The 16,163-nt window shown below is 42.2% G+C and overlaps 1 protein-coding gene across 1 annotated transcript in view; it reads left to right on the top strand.

Moving 5' to 3' along the window:
- Window positions 1–16,163, top strand: part of Nsf (N-ethylmaleimide sensitive factor, vesicle fusing ATPase) — a 132,603-nt gene that overhangs the window by 78,471 nt on the left and 37,969 nt on the right. Inside the window, exons 10-13 of the mRNA XM_005369388.2 lie at window positions 3,305–3,470; window positions 4,103–4,177; window positions 4,621–4,808; window positions 14,781–14,876. Coding sequence (XP_005369445.1) covers window positions 3,305–3,470; window positions 4,103–4,177; window positions 4,621–4,808; window positions 14,781–14,876 — 525 coding nt within the window. The remainder of the gene's footprint in view (window positions 1–3,304; window positions 3,471–4,102; window positions 4,178–4,620; window positions 4,809–14,780; window positions 14,877–16,163) is intronic.

The following is a 16,163-nucleotide window of genomic DNA, read 5'->3' as shown; positions in this document are numbered from 1 at the left end:
TCACAGTAATAAGAACCTAACCAAGACACTGTTTAGATACTAAAAATAACGAGAACACTCATCTTCTACTTAGCAAAAAGTATGCTGTGAATAACATTATGACAACAGAGGGCAAAGTGAAATAAAATATTTACAAAATATGTTAATAGACTTAATTAAAAATCATTTTTACAAATCAGGAATAAAAGACAAACCAAATAATAGAAAATTAGCAGTGGTAAAAATATATATAATTTCTATTTTTGGTTGTGAGCCTAGCCTTTAACTGCTGAGCCATCTTTCTAGCTCAAAAATATTTTTAAAATGTGCCAGCATCTTCAGTAATTAGAAATATGTGACTTAGAAGCAGAAAAGTCAGTTTCTAGTCCCATTGAAACCAATCAAACACACAGAAAAAGATTCTACTACTGATTTGTCATGTTGGTAATTAGTTTTTAATGTTTTTGGTATTTCTTACTTGTGAGAACATACCGAAATAGGCAGTCCTGCATTGTGGAATGCTAAACTAATTTAAGGAGGAGGGGAGGAGCCTGAGGATGTAACCCTAAATTTATCCCCAGAACCACAAAACAGCAGCACAAATTATTTTAGAAAAGAATTTGACACTCTATTTTGAGGTCTTTAAAATAGTCAGTATACCTTTTAACCTAACAGTTGAATATAGGAAGTAATTATGTATTTTGTCAAGAATTTATGTATGAAAATGTTAATTGCAGCAACATATATAATTAGAAATAATTAAATATCTAACAGAAAGGAATTAATGTAGAGTGTGGTGGTTGAACTACGAAACCAGTCATGATGAAATTTTAGAGAGCTACTACTAATCACAATGTAGTTCTAGAAAAGCAAGCCAATTGAGAGTATTACGTTTTGGCTAGTTGACTGTGGTGCTTATGATCTCTTCATGTTTTCCTATCTTTTCCCCAGATTTTTTCTAATTGTGTAGTTTGCAATTAGAGAGAATGAGAGATTTTGGCGTACTCGGCCCTAAATGGAATGCCTATCAAACCCCTCTCCTCCAGGGTCAAGGGTCAATAGGGAAGAGGTACAGAAAGATTGTAGGTGTCAGAGGTGGTGGGTGACTCCACGGGAGCCATCTTCTAGGCATACTAGGGCTGATGCACACATGACAGACCACGACCGTGTGCATGGACCTGCTCAAGTTCACCAAGCTAAAAAGGTCTTCGCAGTTAGTGCCTGCTGGGAAAGAGCAAATCAGTTCTCCAACAGAGCGCCACTGGGTGCATCAGCACACTCCAGGGCAGGCCTGCTCCAGAGAATTATCAATACAAAATGGACCCCATGCTGTGTGTGTGTGTGTGTGTGTGTGTGTGTGTGTACTATAAACTCTATAAAAGCATTTTCTCCAGTTTCTTCCTTATGATAAAATAATGTAAGAGATGTGGCTGGCATTCATAAAGCTGAAACCAATGTAAAGTTTTCATTTTCAATTTAAAATGAGTAATTATCACAATAAATCTATTTCTAACCAGTAACAATTATGTTAATCAGTCTTTAGGCACAAGGAAGTGAATGCATACATGCATCTATGTCTGGATATTATTTATTTATCATGCCCTCATCTTACTCTAAGAATAAAACACTAAAACTAGGGGAGAAAAATATTTTGATCACATTCTTTGCCCTCCCCCAACTCCACCCAGATCCTACCCACCCAACTTCAAGTTCTTTCTCTCTCTAGAAACAAAAACAATACAAAAACAAGTTAAAATAAACCAACAACAACAAAAACTAAGGCAAAAATGTCAAGAGAAAAAGCATACACACACACACACACCAAACCATAAATAACTGTTAAGTCTAAAAAAAAATAGAAATCTGTTACAACATTAATAGCATTTATCTTTAGGTGATAAGAGTAGTTTTTAACTTTATCTTTAATTGTTTTACAACTTTTGCTAAGTTAACACATTTTCTAAGGTAAACATGCAACTCTTAATTTAATTTATTATAATTATTTTGTGTGTGTTTGTGTGCATGTATATGAGAGGAAGGGTCTTCCATTTGGGAGGCAGCATTCCGTCATAGAGGTTTCAGGCTCTAATTGGGCCCTTGGGCTTGAGCCATCACTCACCCCTAAACTTCTCTTTTAAAATTGTGTGTGTGTGTGTGTGTACATGTGTGTATGTATATATGTTTGTGTGTATAAGTATATATATAAATATGGATAGGTATGCCGGGCGGTGGTGGCGCACGCCTTTAATCCCAGCACTCGGGAGGCAGAGGCAGGTGGATCTTTGGGAGTTCGAGGCCAGCCTGGTCTACAAGAGCTAGTTCCAGGACAGGCTCCAAAGCTACAGAGAGACCCTGTCTCGAAAAACCAAAAAAAAAATAAAATAAAATATATATGGATAGGTATGTACCATGGCATGTGTGTGAAAATGAAAGGAAAACTCGTGGGAATCAGTTCTTAGACTGTGAGGGTCCCAGGGATTGGATTTGGGTCAGCCTTTACCTGCTGAGCCATTTCAGTGGCCCCTTAAGCCTCTTGAAAGACTGGATTTTTACAGGCTGGATGTACAGAAGCAAAGGCGGGTGAATCAATGCTCCAGGCTAGCCAGTGATTCATAGAGAGACCTGTCTCAAACAAAACACACATCTCATGCCCCAAAACAGGGGCTGTATTTTTTTTAATCAGAAATTAATAAATTCTAACCATATCTAATCCTTTGGTTCACCATGCTTATCACTTAATTTATATTATTTATATATATTTTCACGTTTAGATTATGTCCATTCTCTTCTGTTTTGTTATTCTTGGTTTTTCTTTTAGTGTTAAACATAGAAAGTAAAAGAATCATGATTGATGTCAATTAATTCTATCTTTCAAAATAGTAGAGAGGATTTTGATTGCCTCCCAAATGAAGAAGCGTTGCATGTTTGAACTGGTGGCTATGTCAGTTATCTTGACCTGATCGTTACACATTGTACGCCACATTGAAATGTCATCACACCCCATAATAACCGTGCAGTTACAATATGTCAGTTAAAGTAGCAAGATGTTTTCTAGCATGTTCTCTCTGGTCCCTCACAGGAGGCTTAATTACTAAGTATAAATTCTAGAAAGCCTATGTTAATTTAAGCTAATGAATTATTAGCTGTTTTGCAATTCCAACACCTTTGAGGGGGCAACAACCATGATTTAATTTATACTCATCTATATTTATTAGCCAAAATGCAGAAAAATCAACCTGTAGAGTGCTTTGGTTTGTGTTTCTTGATTAGTTTGTTTAATAATGTATTAGATTGTGACTTTTAATGTAATATCCTTCCTTCATAGCTTGGTGCTAACAGTGGCTTGCACATCATCATCTTTGACGAAATCGATGCCATCTGCAAGCAGAGAGGGAGCATGGCTGGTAGCACAGGCGTTCATGACACTGTGGTCAACCAGCTGCTGTCCAAGATTGATGGTGTTGAGCAGCTGAACAACATCCTCGTCATTGGTATGTCTGGAGTAAAGGACAACACCTGTACATTACCTTCTCGCTCGCCCAGCTGGACTTGGGGCTGCACTGCTCTCCTAGAGAGCTTGAACTGTTGTACATTCGGAGCTGCCGCTTAAGATGCTTTTTAGGAGGGAAAACATTACTGCTTTACGGACATTGAAACCACCACTTCTAGGAGGGGAGACCTGCAAGCTGGAGAGGCCGTAACCCTCTCTCCTTTTAGCCACTTAACTTGCTCTCGCTGAATCTTATAAAAGACTTCTCTTTTTAAATACACATTTCATTACAAAGTCTTGCAGTATTTCCTACTAGATAAAAAAATAAATGTTTTTGGTTTAGTGTTATTTGGTTTGTGTTTGACTTTTAGAAAAAGTTCTTAGGGGAGTTACTTTTCGGGGGGTGTTCTAGACAGAGTTTCTCTGTGTAGCCCTGGCTGTCCCAGAACTGACTGTAGACCAGGCTGGCCTCAAACTCATAGATCCGCCTGCCTCCGCCTCCTGAGTACTGGGATTAAGGGTGTGCACCACCACTGTCCAGCTGGGAAGTGACTATTTTTACCTATACTTAAGTACATTTTATTTTACATTAATTATGATTAATTGCTCACTGTTCTTAATATCTACATTCAGGAATGACCAATAGACCAGATTTGATAGATGAGGCTCTCCTTCGACCTGGAAGACTGGAAGTTAAAATGGAGATAGGTAAGTAACGTAGATCACTGGTGTGGATGCATGCGTATGTATGTGTGTGTACATGTATGTGTGTGTGTGCTTGCATGTGGTGTGCTTGCATGTGTTTTTGTGCAGTGTGTGTACATGCGTGTATGTGTGTGTGGTATGTGTATATGTGTGGTGTGTGTGTGTGTGAGAGCCTGTATACATGTCTGTAGTGTGTTATGTGTTGTGTGTAGTGTGTTATGTATGCATGTGTGTATGTGTGTGTGTGATGTGTGTGCATATGGATGGTGTGTGGTGTGTGGGAGGGAGTGTGTAGCGTGCACCTGTGGTTTCAGAGTTCATTAATGAGAGCAACAGCATATTAATAATGCTCACTGTCAGATTACCTGGGAGAAAAGCATTAGGATTGCAGCCGTATCTTCTGATGAACCCGAAGACCAGGAAAGTGTCTGCTTTTGTTTCCTCAGGCTTGCCAGATGAGAAGGGCCGACTGCAGATCCTTCACATCCACACAGCCAGGATGAGAGGGCACCAGCTGTTGTCTGCGGACGTGGACATCAAGGAACTGGCCGTGGAGACGAAGAATTTTAGTGGTGCCGAGCTGGAAGGCCTGGTGCGAGCAGCGCAGTCCACAGCCATGAACAGACACATAAAGGTCAGGAAACTGAGTGAGCGGTGGAGCCTATGGTCTGAGTGCCTGCCACCATTCTTTCTCTCTCTACCACACAGGCCAAGGTCAGGAAACTCAGTGAGTGGGCGTGGCCTATGGTCTATGAGTGCCCACCATTCTTTCTCTCTCTACCACGTAGGCCAAGAAGAGTAATGCCCACTTTTTGGGTCAAGAAAGGTGGAACAAGGGTTAGTTGTCCACTGGAGGACAAATGGCAGTTCCTGCCCAGTGGTGACCACCAGTTTATTTAGTTGCTACCCAATGACAGACAGAAGATCCCGAAGGTTGTTGTTTTGAACCTTTGTCCACTCTTAAGTTAAAATATGTTAAAGAAGCTGAGTCTTCCGCATCCAGGAGCTGTCTCATGCAATGAACACTGAATAATTGCTATTTTTCAAGTTTTGAGCTGGATACCCAAGATGTGAGTCTTGAACTTTTCCCTCGAGGGGCTCAGAGTCAGAAAAATGGACTAGTAGAGTGTGTGAGTTCCTGATGTGTGTGTGTGCTGCTAAGGGTTGAACTTGGGGCCTTAATGCATGTTTTGCAAGCAATCTACCGCTGAGCTGCAGCCCTTTTTATTATGGTCTTGTTAATTTGCCCAGGCAGGCCTTGAGCTTGCTACATACCAGAGGCAAGCTTTGAGCTTGTGATGCTCCCGCTTCAGATTCCTGTGTAGCTGGGATTACAGGCAACTTCCACTATGCTTGGCGTAGTAAAGGCACATCATAGATACTGTGGTAAAAATATGTATCAGGGTCCTGTTATTTTGCTAGGTAAGGTTTGCTAGGTAAGTGTGCTTGGGTCTTTCTCATGCTGCAGTTACTCTGTAGCTCCCAGTCTTCTGTCTCGTGCCTTTCTCCTAACCTTCTGATTCGCCTGTATGAATACCACCTGGGTGTTTTCTCTGATCTCAGAGAAAAGATTCTCGAACCACTTTCCCTTCTGCTCCTGTTTCTTTTTATCCAGCTCCCCAGGTTAAGATTGCAGAGTCACTTCTGCTGCACACCTGCGTCCTATGTCAGGTCACCTGCTCATCAAGGGGTGTGTCCAGAGCCGTGTTTTTCCACTGCTGTTGCCACTGCCCACTTCCTCTTCACTAACTGTCCTGGTTCCGATCCTTTTACCTTCATGGCAGCCATGTCTGCAAAGCAAGGGCATAGTCCCTCACCTGGGACTAATTGGCCCCTCCAGATGTTCCCCCAGTTTATCTCTACGTATTTCAGCCAAACTGAATACTTACTGGCTACCAAACTTTACTTTGTTTTTAGCCTTTCCATTCTTGCTGTTTTGTTTTCGTTTTGTTATTCTTCTATGAACTTCTACACTCTTTGTTTACCTGGTATGTGCAATCTTTTTTGTTTGTTTTTTGTTTTTCGAGACAGGGTTTCTCTGTGTAACGGCCCTAGCTGTCCTGGAACTAGCTCTGAAGACTAGGCTGGCCTTGAACTCACAGTGATCCACGGATCCACCTGCCTCTGCCTCCTGAGTGCTGGGATTAAAGGCATGCACCACCACTGGCCAGCACTTAAATCTTTTCTGATTTTCCCTTCCAAGAGTGCTGTACTGTCTTCCTTCCTGAAGCAGTCACATATCATGTGTGATTCCTCCAGCTGACTTTGACTCCAGATAGTTTATCAGGCAGGTGTGGGTCTCAGAGAGAAAAGCACGAAGTGTGCAAGCCTTATGACCTGAATTGATCACCAGACCATGTAAAGGCAGAAGAGAACCAAGTCCACAAAGATCACATGGATTGTCACCCCCCACATACATACATACACACTAATATTTTAAAATGTAAATAAAAATAGGTTTATTACTTTCTGTACTTGGTGGTTATGAGCTTATAGCCTTGTAGTTGGAGGCTAAAGCAAAAGATTTGCTTAAGTTTAAGGCCTGCTTGAAGTACAGATTAAATACCAAGCCAGCCAGGATTACATAGCAAGATTCTGTTTTAACACCCCCCTCAAAAGAAAAAGTTTATTTAGTACCAGCTGTATGCCATATGCTGTATAAGGAGTTAAAACTTTTAACTGCAAAGAATTTAATTGTCCTACTATTGATCAACATACATCCATATACAAGAATAGAAAATATGCCAGGCAGTAGTGGCACACACCTTTAATCTCAGCTTTTGGGAAGCAGAGGCAGGAGGATCTCTGTGAGTTCAAGGCCAACCTGATCAACAGAGCAAGTTCCAGGACTATAGGCAGAGATTGCTCGTTTGTTTCCCGGCCTCCCAGACCCAAAATAGTCACACAGAAACTGTATTAATTGAAACACTGCTTGGTCACTAGCTCATGCATATTTCTAGCTAACTCTTACATCTTGAATTAACCCATTTCTATTAATCTATATATCACCACAGGGCTTACCGTAAGGTGTATCTGTCTCCTTCAGCAGTTACATGGCGTCTCTGTGACTCTACTTTCTTTCCTCCTCTCTCTGCTTGGAATTCCCGCTTTACTCTATTCTGCCCTGCTGTAAGCCAAAGCAGCTTTATTCATTAACCAATGGTAACAGAACACATTCACAGCCTATAAAGGGGAATCCCACATCACCTCTCCTTTTCTGTCTATTAAAAAGAATGGTTTTAACTTTAAATTAGCAAGATTACATACAACAAAACAGTTATCAAACAAGAATTATAGTTACAATATTTAGTCCATTCACATTTGGCAAATTAAGGAAAATACTCTATCATCTATTCTATCTTTGTGAGCCTAAAGTTTAATGATTATAGCTATCTTTCTTTAACTCCATTAAAGACTTCAGAAGGATATAATATTACCTAAGTAAGCAGGAAATGCATTGTAAGTAACTTCCAAAACTCTAGAATTGATAGAGACAACTTGCTGAGTGGATAGTCACCCAAAGTTCTTTAACATTGGGACATCCATCTTTAGCCTACAGGCCCATAGTATTCAGCAGACTTTTCCATGAAGCAGGAAATTTCAAAGACAGGTCTGCTTGTATTGTCAGTTTGTCAGTCACTTTCTTCTGTGTCCTGTGGAATGTCTGGCAGACTCTTATGAAGCAGGAACCTTGAAGGACGGTCTCACCTTTAGGCAAGTTCAGCAGTCATTTCTCTGTGGGTCCTGCATGTCTAGTTCATAGAGCATAACTTTGAGCAGTCCCGGCAAGAGCAGTTTCTTGTCCAAATGGTTTGCAAACTCCATAAGGAATTCCCGCCTTTCTCTATTCTACCTTGCTGTTGGCCAAAGAAGCTTTATTTATTAACCAATGGTAACAAAAAAAAAAAAATCACAGCATACAAAGGGAAATTCTACATCACGGGACAGCCAAGGCTATACAGAGAAACCCTGTCTCAAAAACAAACAAACAAAAGAAAATGCAAGAATAATGCATGGTAAAGGAAATGATGAGGCTTCTGATGTGATCAACTCACAGGATGAGAGAAGCCTTCCCGGAGGAACTTTCCAGAAGGATGTGTGTAAAGGGGACGTTTCCTGAGGCACAGGGACACAAATAGCAGGATAGGTTAGAGTGACTTCATATCACTTGGCCATGGGAGTTGGTGGAGGGGAGCTAGGAGGCAGCGCTGGGAAAGTCCTGAGTCAAGAAGGAGGATGCGCACGGAGAGCCTTCCACTCTCTCAGAGAAGTGCAGACTCTGTGCTGTGAGCAGTGTGCGTTCTAAGAATAGTAGTGACACAGTATTAAAACGTAAGATCTCTTTGGCAGCCCTGTCAAGTGGGAGTGAAGTTGGTGACACAGGACGAGACATGGGGACTTTGATCAGGCAGGAAGGAACAGACCAAAGAGTGAGGTTGAGGATGCTGTCACTCTTTACGGGCATCCTGTCATTGGTGCTAGACCACACTTGACCAGTCCCAGCCAACCACTAGTTCTTCTGAATAAAACTTCAGAAATACAGTTATGTCCATTAACTTCGTTTATTTGTGGCTGTATTTATGCTATCATGGCAGAACTTAATTTTGCAGTCAAATTCTATGTGAACTGTAAAGGATTTTACAGAAAAAGGTTCCTTGTCGGTATTCTAACCTTTAAGTCTACATCTTATTCATCTTGGAAATCCCACAGTTCCCTTAAACACTGAGCACATAGTACATGTAGTTTTTAAACTTTTTATCAAATGTATCTATTTGTGTGTGTGGTAGGAGGTTGGGCAGTGAGTACCTTTTACTTGCTGAGTCTTCTCACACCCATGTATGTTTTGTAAGGAAGTAAACCTACATATGTATCCTTTTAAAAAGTCATTTATTATTTCTGTTTATGAGAGAACAAAAAAAAGAAGAAGAAGAAGAGGAGGAGAGGTGTGGGATGCCCACATGCCAGGACACTGGTGTGGAGGTCATGGACAGCCTTGCAGAAATTGTTTCTCTCTTGCAGCTTTGTGTGTGGTGTGGGTCCAGGGAGTGTTAAGGTCCTCAGGCCTGCACATCAGACACCTTCACTGGCTGGGTGGTCATGCCAGCCCAATATATGTATTCTTAACCAAACTCTGTCCATATTCATAATTTCCCTACACAGCAGCAGGAACTCTTTAGCCCATTTTCCCAAAGGTTTAGACAGTATGAGGATATAGTATTGGGCCTGGATAATATAGATCCGTCCAGCTATGACGATTCTGTTTTGTTTTCATTCTTCCTCCTTGATATAAACAGTGTAAATTAAGGGACCAGTGAGGTGACTGAGTTGGGGACGGTGCCTGCTGCCAAGCCTGACAGCCTGAGTTCTAACCCCAGAATCTACCTGCTAGAAGGAGAGAAGTAATTCCTGTACGTTGTCCTCTGACCTCCACAAGCACATAGTGTCATGTGTGTTCCACCCACACATACACACCTTATACACACACACACACGCTAATTTGTGTGTGTGTGTGTGTGTGTGTGTGTGTGTGTACGTACACTTTTTTCTCATTAAAGACAGGGCTTCTCTGTATAGCCCTGGATGTTCTAGAACTCACTCTGTAGACCATGTTGGCTTCAAACCCAGAGATCCACCAGCTTCTGCCTTTGAAGTGCTGGAATTAAAGGTGTGAGCCACCACACCACTGGCTCACCAATAATAAATTTAAGAAATGAAATTTAAAAGTTGTTTAGAATTTTAAAACACCTATAGCATTCAGTAGTTTATTATGATATTCAAGTCTTCAGGGCACAAAAATCAAATTTTATTTCTACATCCTTTTCAAAACATTTGGGCCAAAGCAAAGATTGAGTGTGGCCAACAAGACAAACCTTTCCGGTGGGCAGTAGTTTTAGGTTCCCTGAAACAAGCAGGACGTCCTAAACTGCCTATGTTTGTGTCATTGTACTTGAATGCGTGTTCTTGCTCAGCTCACCCTCACATGACATCTGGCTGTTGAGAGGGGTTTCTGCTTCAGCTGGAGAAGACTCCTAACCCAGATTTCTTGTCGGATCTGCCGAAAGGACTGATAGGCGAGGTCCAGCTGGAGCAACTCCCCGGGCTGCGCTTGTGAGCTTCGGTGTTCTCCTTTCCGTAGACCTTTGGCTGACTAAAGCCATTCTTCCCTTAATTTCGGAGGAACGATAAGAGCCTGGAAAGGTCAGGTTTAGAAGGTTACGAAGCGTAAGGGTGACCACTTGATATTTGCTGGTGTTGAAATACGAGCTTATGAGTTTGTGTCTAAGCTGGAAGGTGTTACTGCTTCTGTATTGATTAGCCGACACGAATAAAATGCAGAACATAGCTTATTAATGCAACCAGAAGGGGAAAAAAGGTTTTTTGAATGAGTAGAAGTTTAGAATCGTAGAGTTTTAGGAATAAAGTTGTGTTGATATTGATAAAATAGTAGGCATTAGCTAGGAAACACTGCGCTTATTTTAATGAACAAGCAGAAATAAGTTGGCACTAGAATATTATTTACAGTTAGATAACTTTAAAAATTCCTGCAGTGCCTAAAGACAGTTTTATCTCCTCCCCTTACTCCTTGCCATTTTAATTCACTTATAGTCTTCTGTTGTCGTTAACACAGTGTCCCGTCCTATCTGTCTTCACTGTGTAGTCCAGGCTGACCCAACCTAGAGCTCTCTCCTCCTGCCCCAGCCTCCTGAGTGCTGGCACTGCACATATAAGCTACAATGTCTGGCTTAAATTATATATGTGACATATAACAAAATCATGTTTATAGGCTAATTTTGGTACATGTATGCAGTGTCCAATGAGAGGATTGGGGTCGCTGGCATACTCATGCACTTCTTGGTTTGGGGACCATTCAGAATCTCTGTACCAGCAGTTTTGAAATAAGCACTAGTATGCTATCCCTGAGAACCACCCTCTCCATCCCCTCACACCCAAGGCCTCTGGGAACCACTTGTGTTTGTATTTTTAGGCAATGTCTCAGTAGATCAGGCTGGCCTCAAACTCCAGAGCCTCCTGCCTCGGTCTCTTTAGTTGCTAGGTCCCTGTGGGTACTGCCTTTAGGGAAAACTGAGATATCATCCAAGGGACCTTAATGTTAGAAAAGCAAGCCCTCCAGCTTCTCGTTTGGAAATGGGAATTCTTCCTCCTACACATGCCCTTCTTCCAGGGCCCTTGTCTTGTTTAGTATCTCAGCATTTCAAACCGAAAGCTCCAACAGCCCTCCGTTCCCTTCTGCTCTCTGGAGCTAGCCAGCGTTCGGGATCCACCTTTGCTGCACACTGTCTCCACTTTCGCATTCATAGACACACTTACTATATAGAAGAGCATACGTATAATTGTACTGAGAGTGTTATTTTTCATTTTCCAGTGTTTGGAAAACAGTGCATGTCAGTACTTCTGATGTCCCTACATTATTTTGGACTGATGTATAGTAGTCTAGAACACTACCACATAAAAGATGGCTAGGCTGGGCATGGAAGTGAACTCCTGTGGAAAATGGTAACAGGAAGTCCACTCAAGTCCAGGAGTCTGAGGCTAGCCTGCACAAACCACAGGGCCAGAGCACATGCACATTTGATTTCATGCTTTAGTTTTAGTTTATTGGGGACTCAATACATATGAGTGAATGAGGTAGTAATCTATTTTTTTTTTTTTGGTTTTTCGAGACAGGGTTTCTCTGTGGTTTTGGAGCCTGTCCTGGAACTAGCTCTTGTAGACCAGGCTGGTCTCGAACTCACAAAGATCCGCCTGCCTCTGGCCTCCCGAGTGCTGGGATTAAAGGCGTGCGCCACCACCGCCCGGCTGGTAGTAATCTATTTAACATTAAATTCTTTCTGGCTGTGACTGTTTCAGAATGCTGTCGGAACAGTGTCCATCTGTCTCCCTATCCAGTAAGAGAGCCGTTTTCTAGAAGGCCCATCTAGTTGTGTTTGTGGATACTGGTTTCATTGTCTCCTGCTATTGCCAGCGAGAACCACCACATCGGTTCTATTCCAGGTTGCGGGCTTCTTTTTGTTTCTCAGAAAGGCTCTGGGACTTGGTCTTCTTCTTTGATGTTCAGTGGGTTTGCCCTGTGTCTAGACAGGCTGGATCTCTTTCTATTGATCCCGATCAGCACTCATTGAACTGCAAAGACACATCTTTCCCCAGCTGTAGGAAATTTCCCCTCCCCTTCTAGTGTGTCCATCCTCTGCTTTTGAGACTGTGTAGGTGAGAGGCAGATTTTCCTTGCATTTTCATCTTTCTTGCGACTGTCACTTGTTGGGATTTGGAGCAGAAAAGGAAATAAATACGTGTGTTCTGTTTGCCTTCTTGATCCAGTTTCCTAACATAATTCTTTTTATCCCTCAAGGCTGAGTTTTTCTTTTTAAATGTCTTGTGTGTGTGTGTGTGTGTGTGTGTGTGTGTGAGAGAGAGAGAGAGAGAGACTGTTCCTAAAGGAACATGACTCATATTTTATAATATCGATGGGAGGCTGATATGTGCCTAACATAGTTTTCTTTTCTAGTCACTGTTTTTTTAAGATGCCATTTAAAAAAAGCCATGATATTGATTTAAAAATGAAATTCTCTTGCTTTGTGCTATTGGGAGTGCACCCAGTCACATTAGAAAAATGTGCTGCTGTCTTAATCACTCATCAGGTCCAGGCAGCTCCGAGCTGAGAGAGACCTTGATGTGTCTCCAGATGTGCAAGTGTCAGCTCCAGGTGCAGGGAGCAGAGTACTTGGGGCTGGCATGTAGGTTCTTCAGTACAAATCAGTCTCCTGGTAACTCATGGTTCTTAAAGTCAGCTCGGACCAGAGTCATCTGTGGTACCTTCTGAAGCACGATTAATAAAAATTAAGGGAGAGAAGTTGGGGTTCAATCTGAAGATCTGAAAAGCAAAACAGCTAGCCACTGGCTCTTACTTTGACCTCAGTCTGAAATGGCGATGCTGCCTCCTAGAATCTCAGAATGAGACTGTGTCTGAGAGCTGTCTCCCCTGTCTTATATTTCTCTCTAGGACTAGGATTAAAGACATGCACCACCTGATTTCTATGGTAACTAGTGTGGCTGCCGTCATTGTGGTTACTGGGATTAAAGGTGTGTGTTACCATAACCTGGTCTGTGAGGCTGACCAGTAGGACTGTTTTACTCTCAGATCTTGAGGCAGGCTTTATTAAAATACAATTGAAATGCCACTAAAACCTTCTAAAACTAGAGACGCCTGGGCCCTCCACTGAACTGTCCACTGTCCTGCAGGGTGGGGCTGCTGGCATTTGCATGTCTGCAAAGACTCTCAGGGGCATCCTGATGTGCGGCCAAGGCTGGGCATCATTGTCCCTCAGTATTTCCTTGTGTTAAAATAGATGTAACCTTAGCTGTTTAATCGTACATTTTAGTGATATTAAATACATTCATAATGTACAGCCATCACTACCACCTATATTCAGAACTCTTTTCATCTTGTAAGTCTGAAGCTTTGTATCTATTTTTTAAAAAGTATCTCTCTATTCTCATCTCCCAACACAGGGTAACCACGGTTCCACTTTCTGTAGGACCTTGGGACCTATGTAATTCAAGTGGAATGACACAGTGTTTGTCTGTTTGTGGCTGGGTTGTCTCCATCAACACAGTGTCTTCAAAGTCATTTGAGTTGTATGGTGCTCATTTCCTTCTTTCTAAGGCTGAATCGTACTCCACTGGGTGTCCTTACCATGTCTGCTTATCTGTACATGTGTTGGTGAACATCTGGGCTGTCTCCTCATCTCCACTGCCCCACTCCATGCTCTTGTGAACATGGCTGTAAACTGCCAAAGACCCAGTTTCTGCTCTGGGTATACATCAAAGGAGATGTGGTGGATCATGAGGCAGTCTCAGTTTTCTTTCTTTTTTTTCACCTGAGACAGGGTTTCTCTGTGTAGCCCTAGCTGTGCTGGAACTAGCTCTGTAGAACAGACTGGCCTTGAACTCACAGAGATCCACCTGCCTCTGCCTCAGTCCTGGTTTTATTTGTGTGAGGAGCTTTTGTGTTTTACATTCCTATCAACATCCAAGGGCTCTAGTTTCTCCAAACCCTTGCCATCATTTATTTTCTGACTTGTTTTGTTTGGTTGGGGTTTTTGTAGTCATAGCTGCCTTTTCATAAGGTGAAATTTCATTGTGTTTTTGTTATGTGGGGGTTTGAAAACAGGGTACTGGTATGTATCTTATACCGGCCTTGAACTTGCCACCTTCTTGCCTTAGCCTCCTGACTGCTGGCATGCACCACACTTCATTTTGTATAGTTCCTTAAGAATGAGCGGTGCCGGCCATCTTTTCATGTGCTCCTCCTGGCATTCACAACATCTAGGAAGGCTCTAGAGGACGGCTGACGTTTGTCCACAGTCAGATGCCTTGTCTCCTTCCTTAGAGGCAATGTCTGTTCAGGTACCTAGTTTTTGTTACCAGGTTTTAGGAGCTGTGTTTATTCTAGCTCTCTACCCCTTTAGCATATATGATTTGCAGATATTTGAGAATTTAATATGTGACAATATTCTTTTAACTCTTCTGTTCTTAGGCTGGGGATACTGCTAAGTTTTCTAAATTCTTTTGTTTTATTTCTTCTCAGGCCAGTACTAAAGTGGAAGTAGACATGGAGAAAGCAGAGAGTCTGCAGGTGACAAGAGGAGACTTCCTGGCTTCTTTGGAGAATGACATCAAACCGGTGAGTGTGCATGAGTGTGCATGTAGCGTGATGACTGCTACTATGGAAGAGGGAAAGTGCCCTTCTGCTTTGTGCTTCAGGACCTGTTGGTCCCCATGGCTTTCTTTACACCCTGAGAGATCTTACCATAGTCCCCAGTGGAATATTGATGACTTGGCCTTCGACCAGTCCTTTCTGTAAGAGATCTTACTGTCTTACAAGGCCACCCATTCAGCTTTGAGATTTTCTATTTCTTGATTCTTCATAGAACTTAGTAGTCTTTCAGGTTTTTACATAACCTCAAGCTACAGCAACTTAATTTCATTCCTTCCTTTCCATGTCAGCTCCCATGACATTGAGAACAAACCCTCAGGAATCGAGACAATGGCTCGACAGTGAAGTGTGCGCTGCTCTTACAGGGAACCCAAGTCAGTTCCCAGCGCCTGTCAGGCAGCTCACAGCTGTAATCCAGGGCCAGGGGATCCCATGCCCTCTCTGGCTCCAGGGGCACTGCATACACATGGCATTCGCACACACTCTCACACATGTGTACACACAGACACATGCACACTTACACATGAATAAATAAAATGAAATTTGACAAAGAAAAGAAGAGAAAATGCACACTCATATCTTGCCCTTTCTCACTCCCTGCCTCCCCACGTCTCCAGAAAATCCCAATTTGTGCTCAACACCCCCCCCCCCCGGTTGCTGTAGTTTCTAAGATTCTTAACCATCCTAGATACCTTTGGGGACAAATGCTAGATTGTCTTAAAATGCACTGAAATCAGTCATGATTAGAACTGGAAAATGTATTGTTACGTTTAACTTATTATTCTAGAAAATAACCAGCCACTAACATTTGAGTCACCATTGTCTAGAACCCAATAAAAACTGCTAAAAAGCCTAGGGCATTGTGTGTGTGTGTGTGTGTGTGTGTGTGTGTGTGTGTGTGTGTGTGTATACACAAGTATTGTGAATTGAACTCAGGACCTTTGGAAGAGCAGGCAATGCTCTTAACCTCTGAGCCATCTCTCCAGCCCCGACACAAGTATTGTGTAGCTAAGTTTTTGTCCCTTTGAAATTTTTGTTTTTTCAAGAAGAGTTTCACTGTATAGCCCTGGCTGTCCTGGAACTCACTTTGTAGACTAGACTGGCCTTGAACTCAGAGATCCGCCTACCTCTGCCTCCTGAGTGCTGGGATTAAAGGTGCGCCCCACCACAAATTTTTTCTTTATTTTTTTTCTGGCAAATTTTTTTTTTCTTTATCATAGAAAATAATGGGTTGGGCTGGAGAGATGGCTCAGG

The sequence above is a fragment of the Microtus ochrogaster genome, unplaced genomic scaffold (assembly GCF_000317375.1).
Source record: "Microtus ochrogaster isolate Prairie Vole_2 unplaced genomic scaffold, MicOch1.0 UNK48, whole genome shotgun sequence".
In the NCBI taxonomy this organism is placed as follows: Eukaryota; Metazoa; Chordata; class Mammalia; order Rodentia; family Cricetidae; genus Microtus; species Microtus ochrogaster.
Note: the sequence above shows the minus strand (reverse complement) of the source record. Positions and strands in the feature narration are given on the sequence as shown.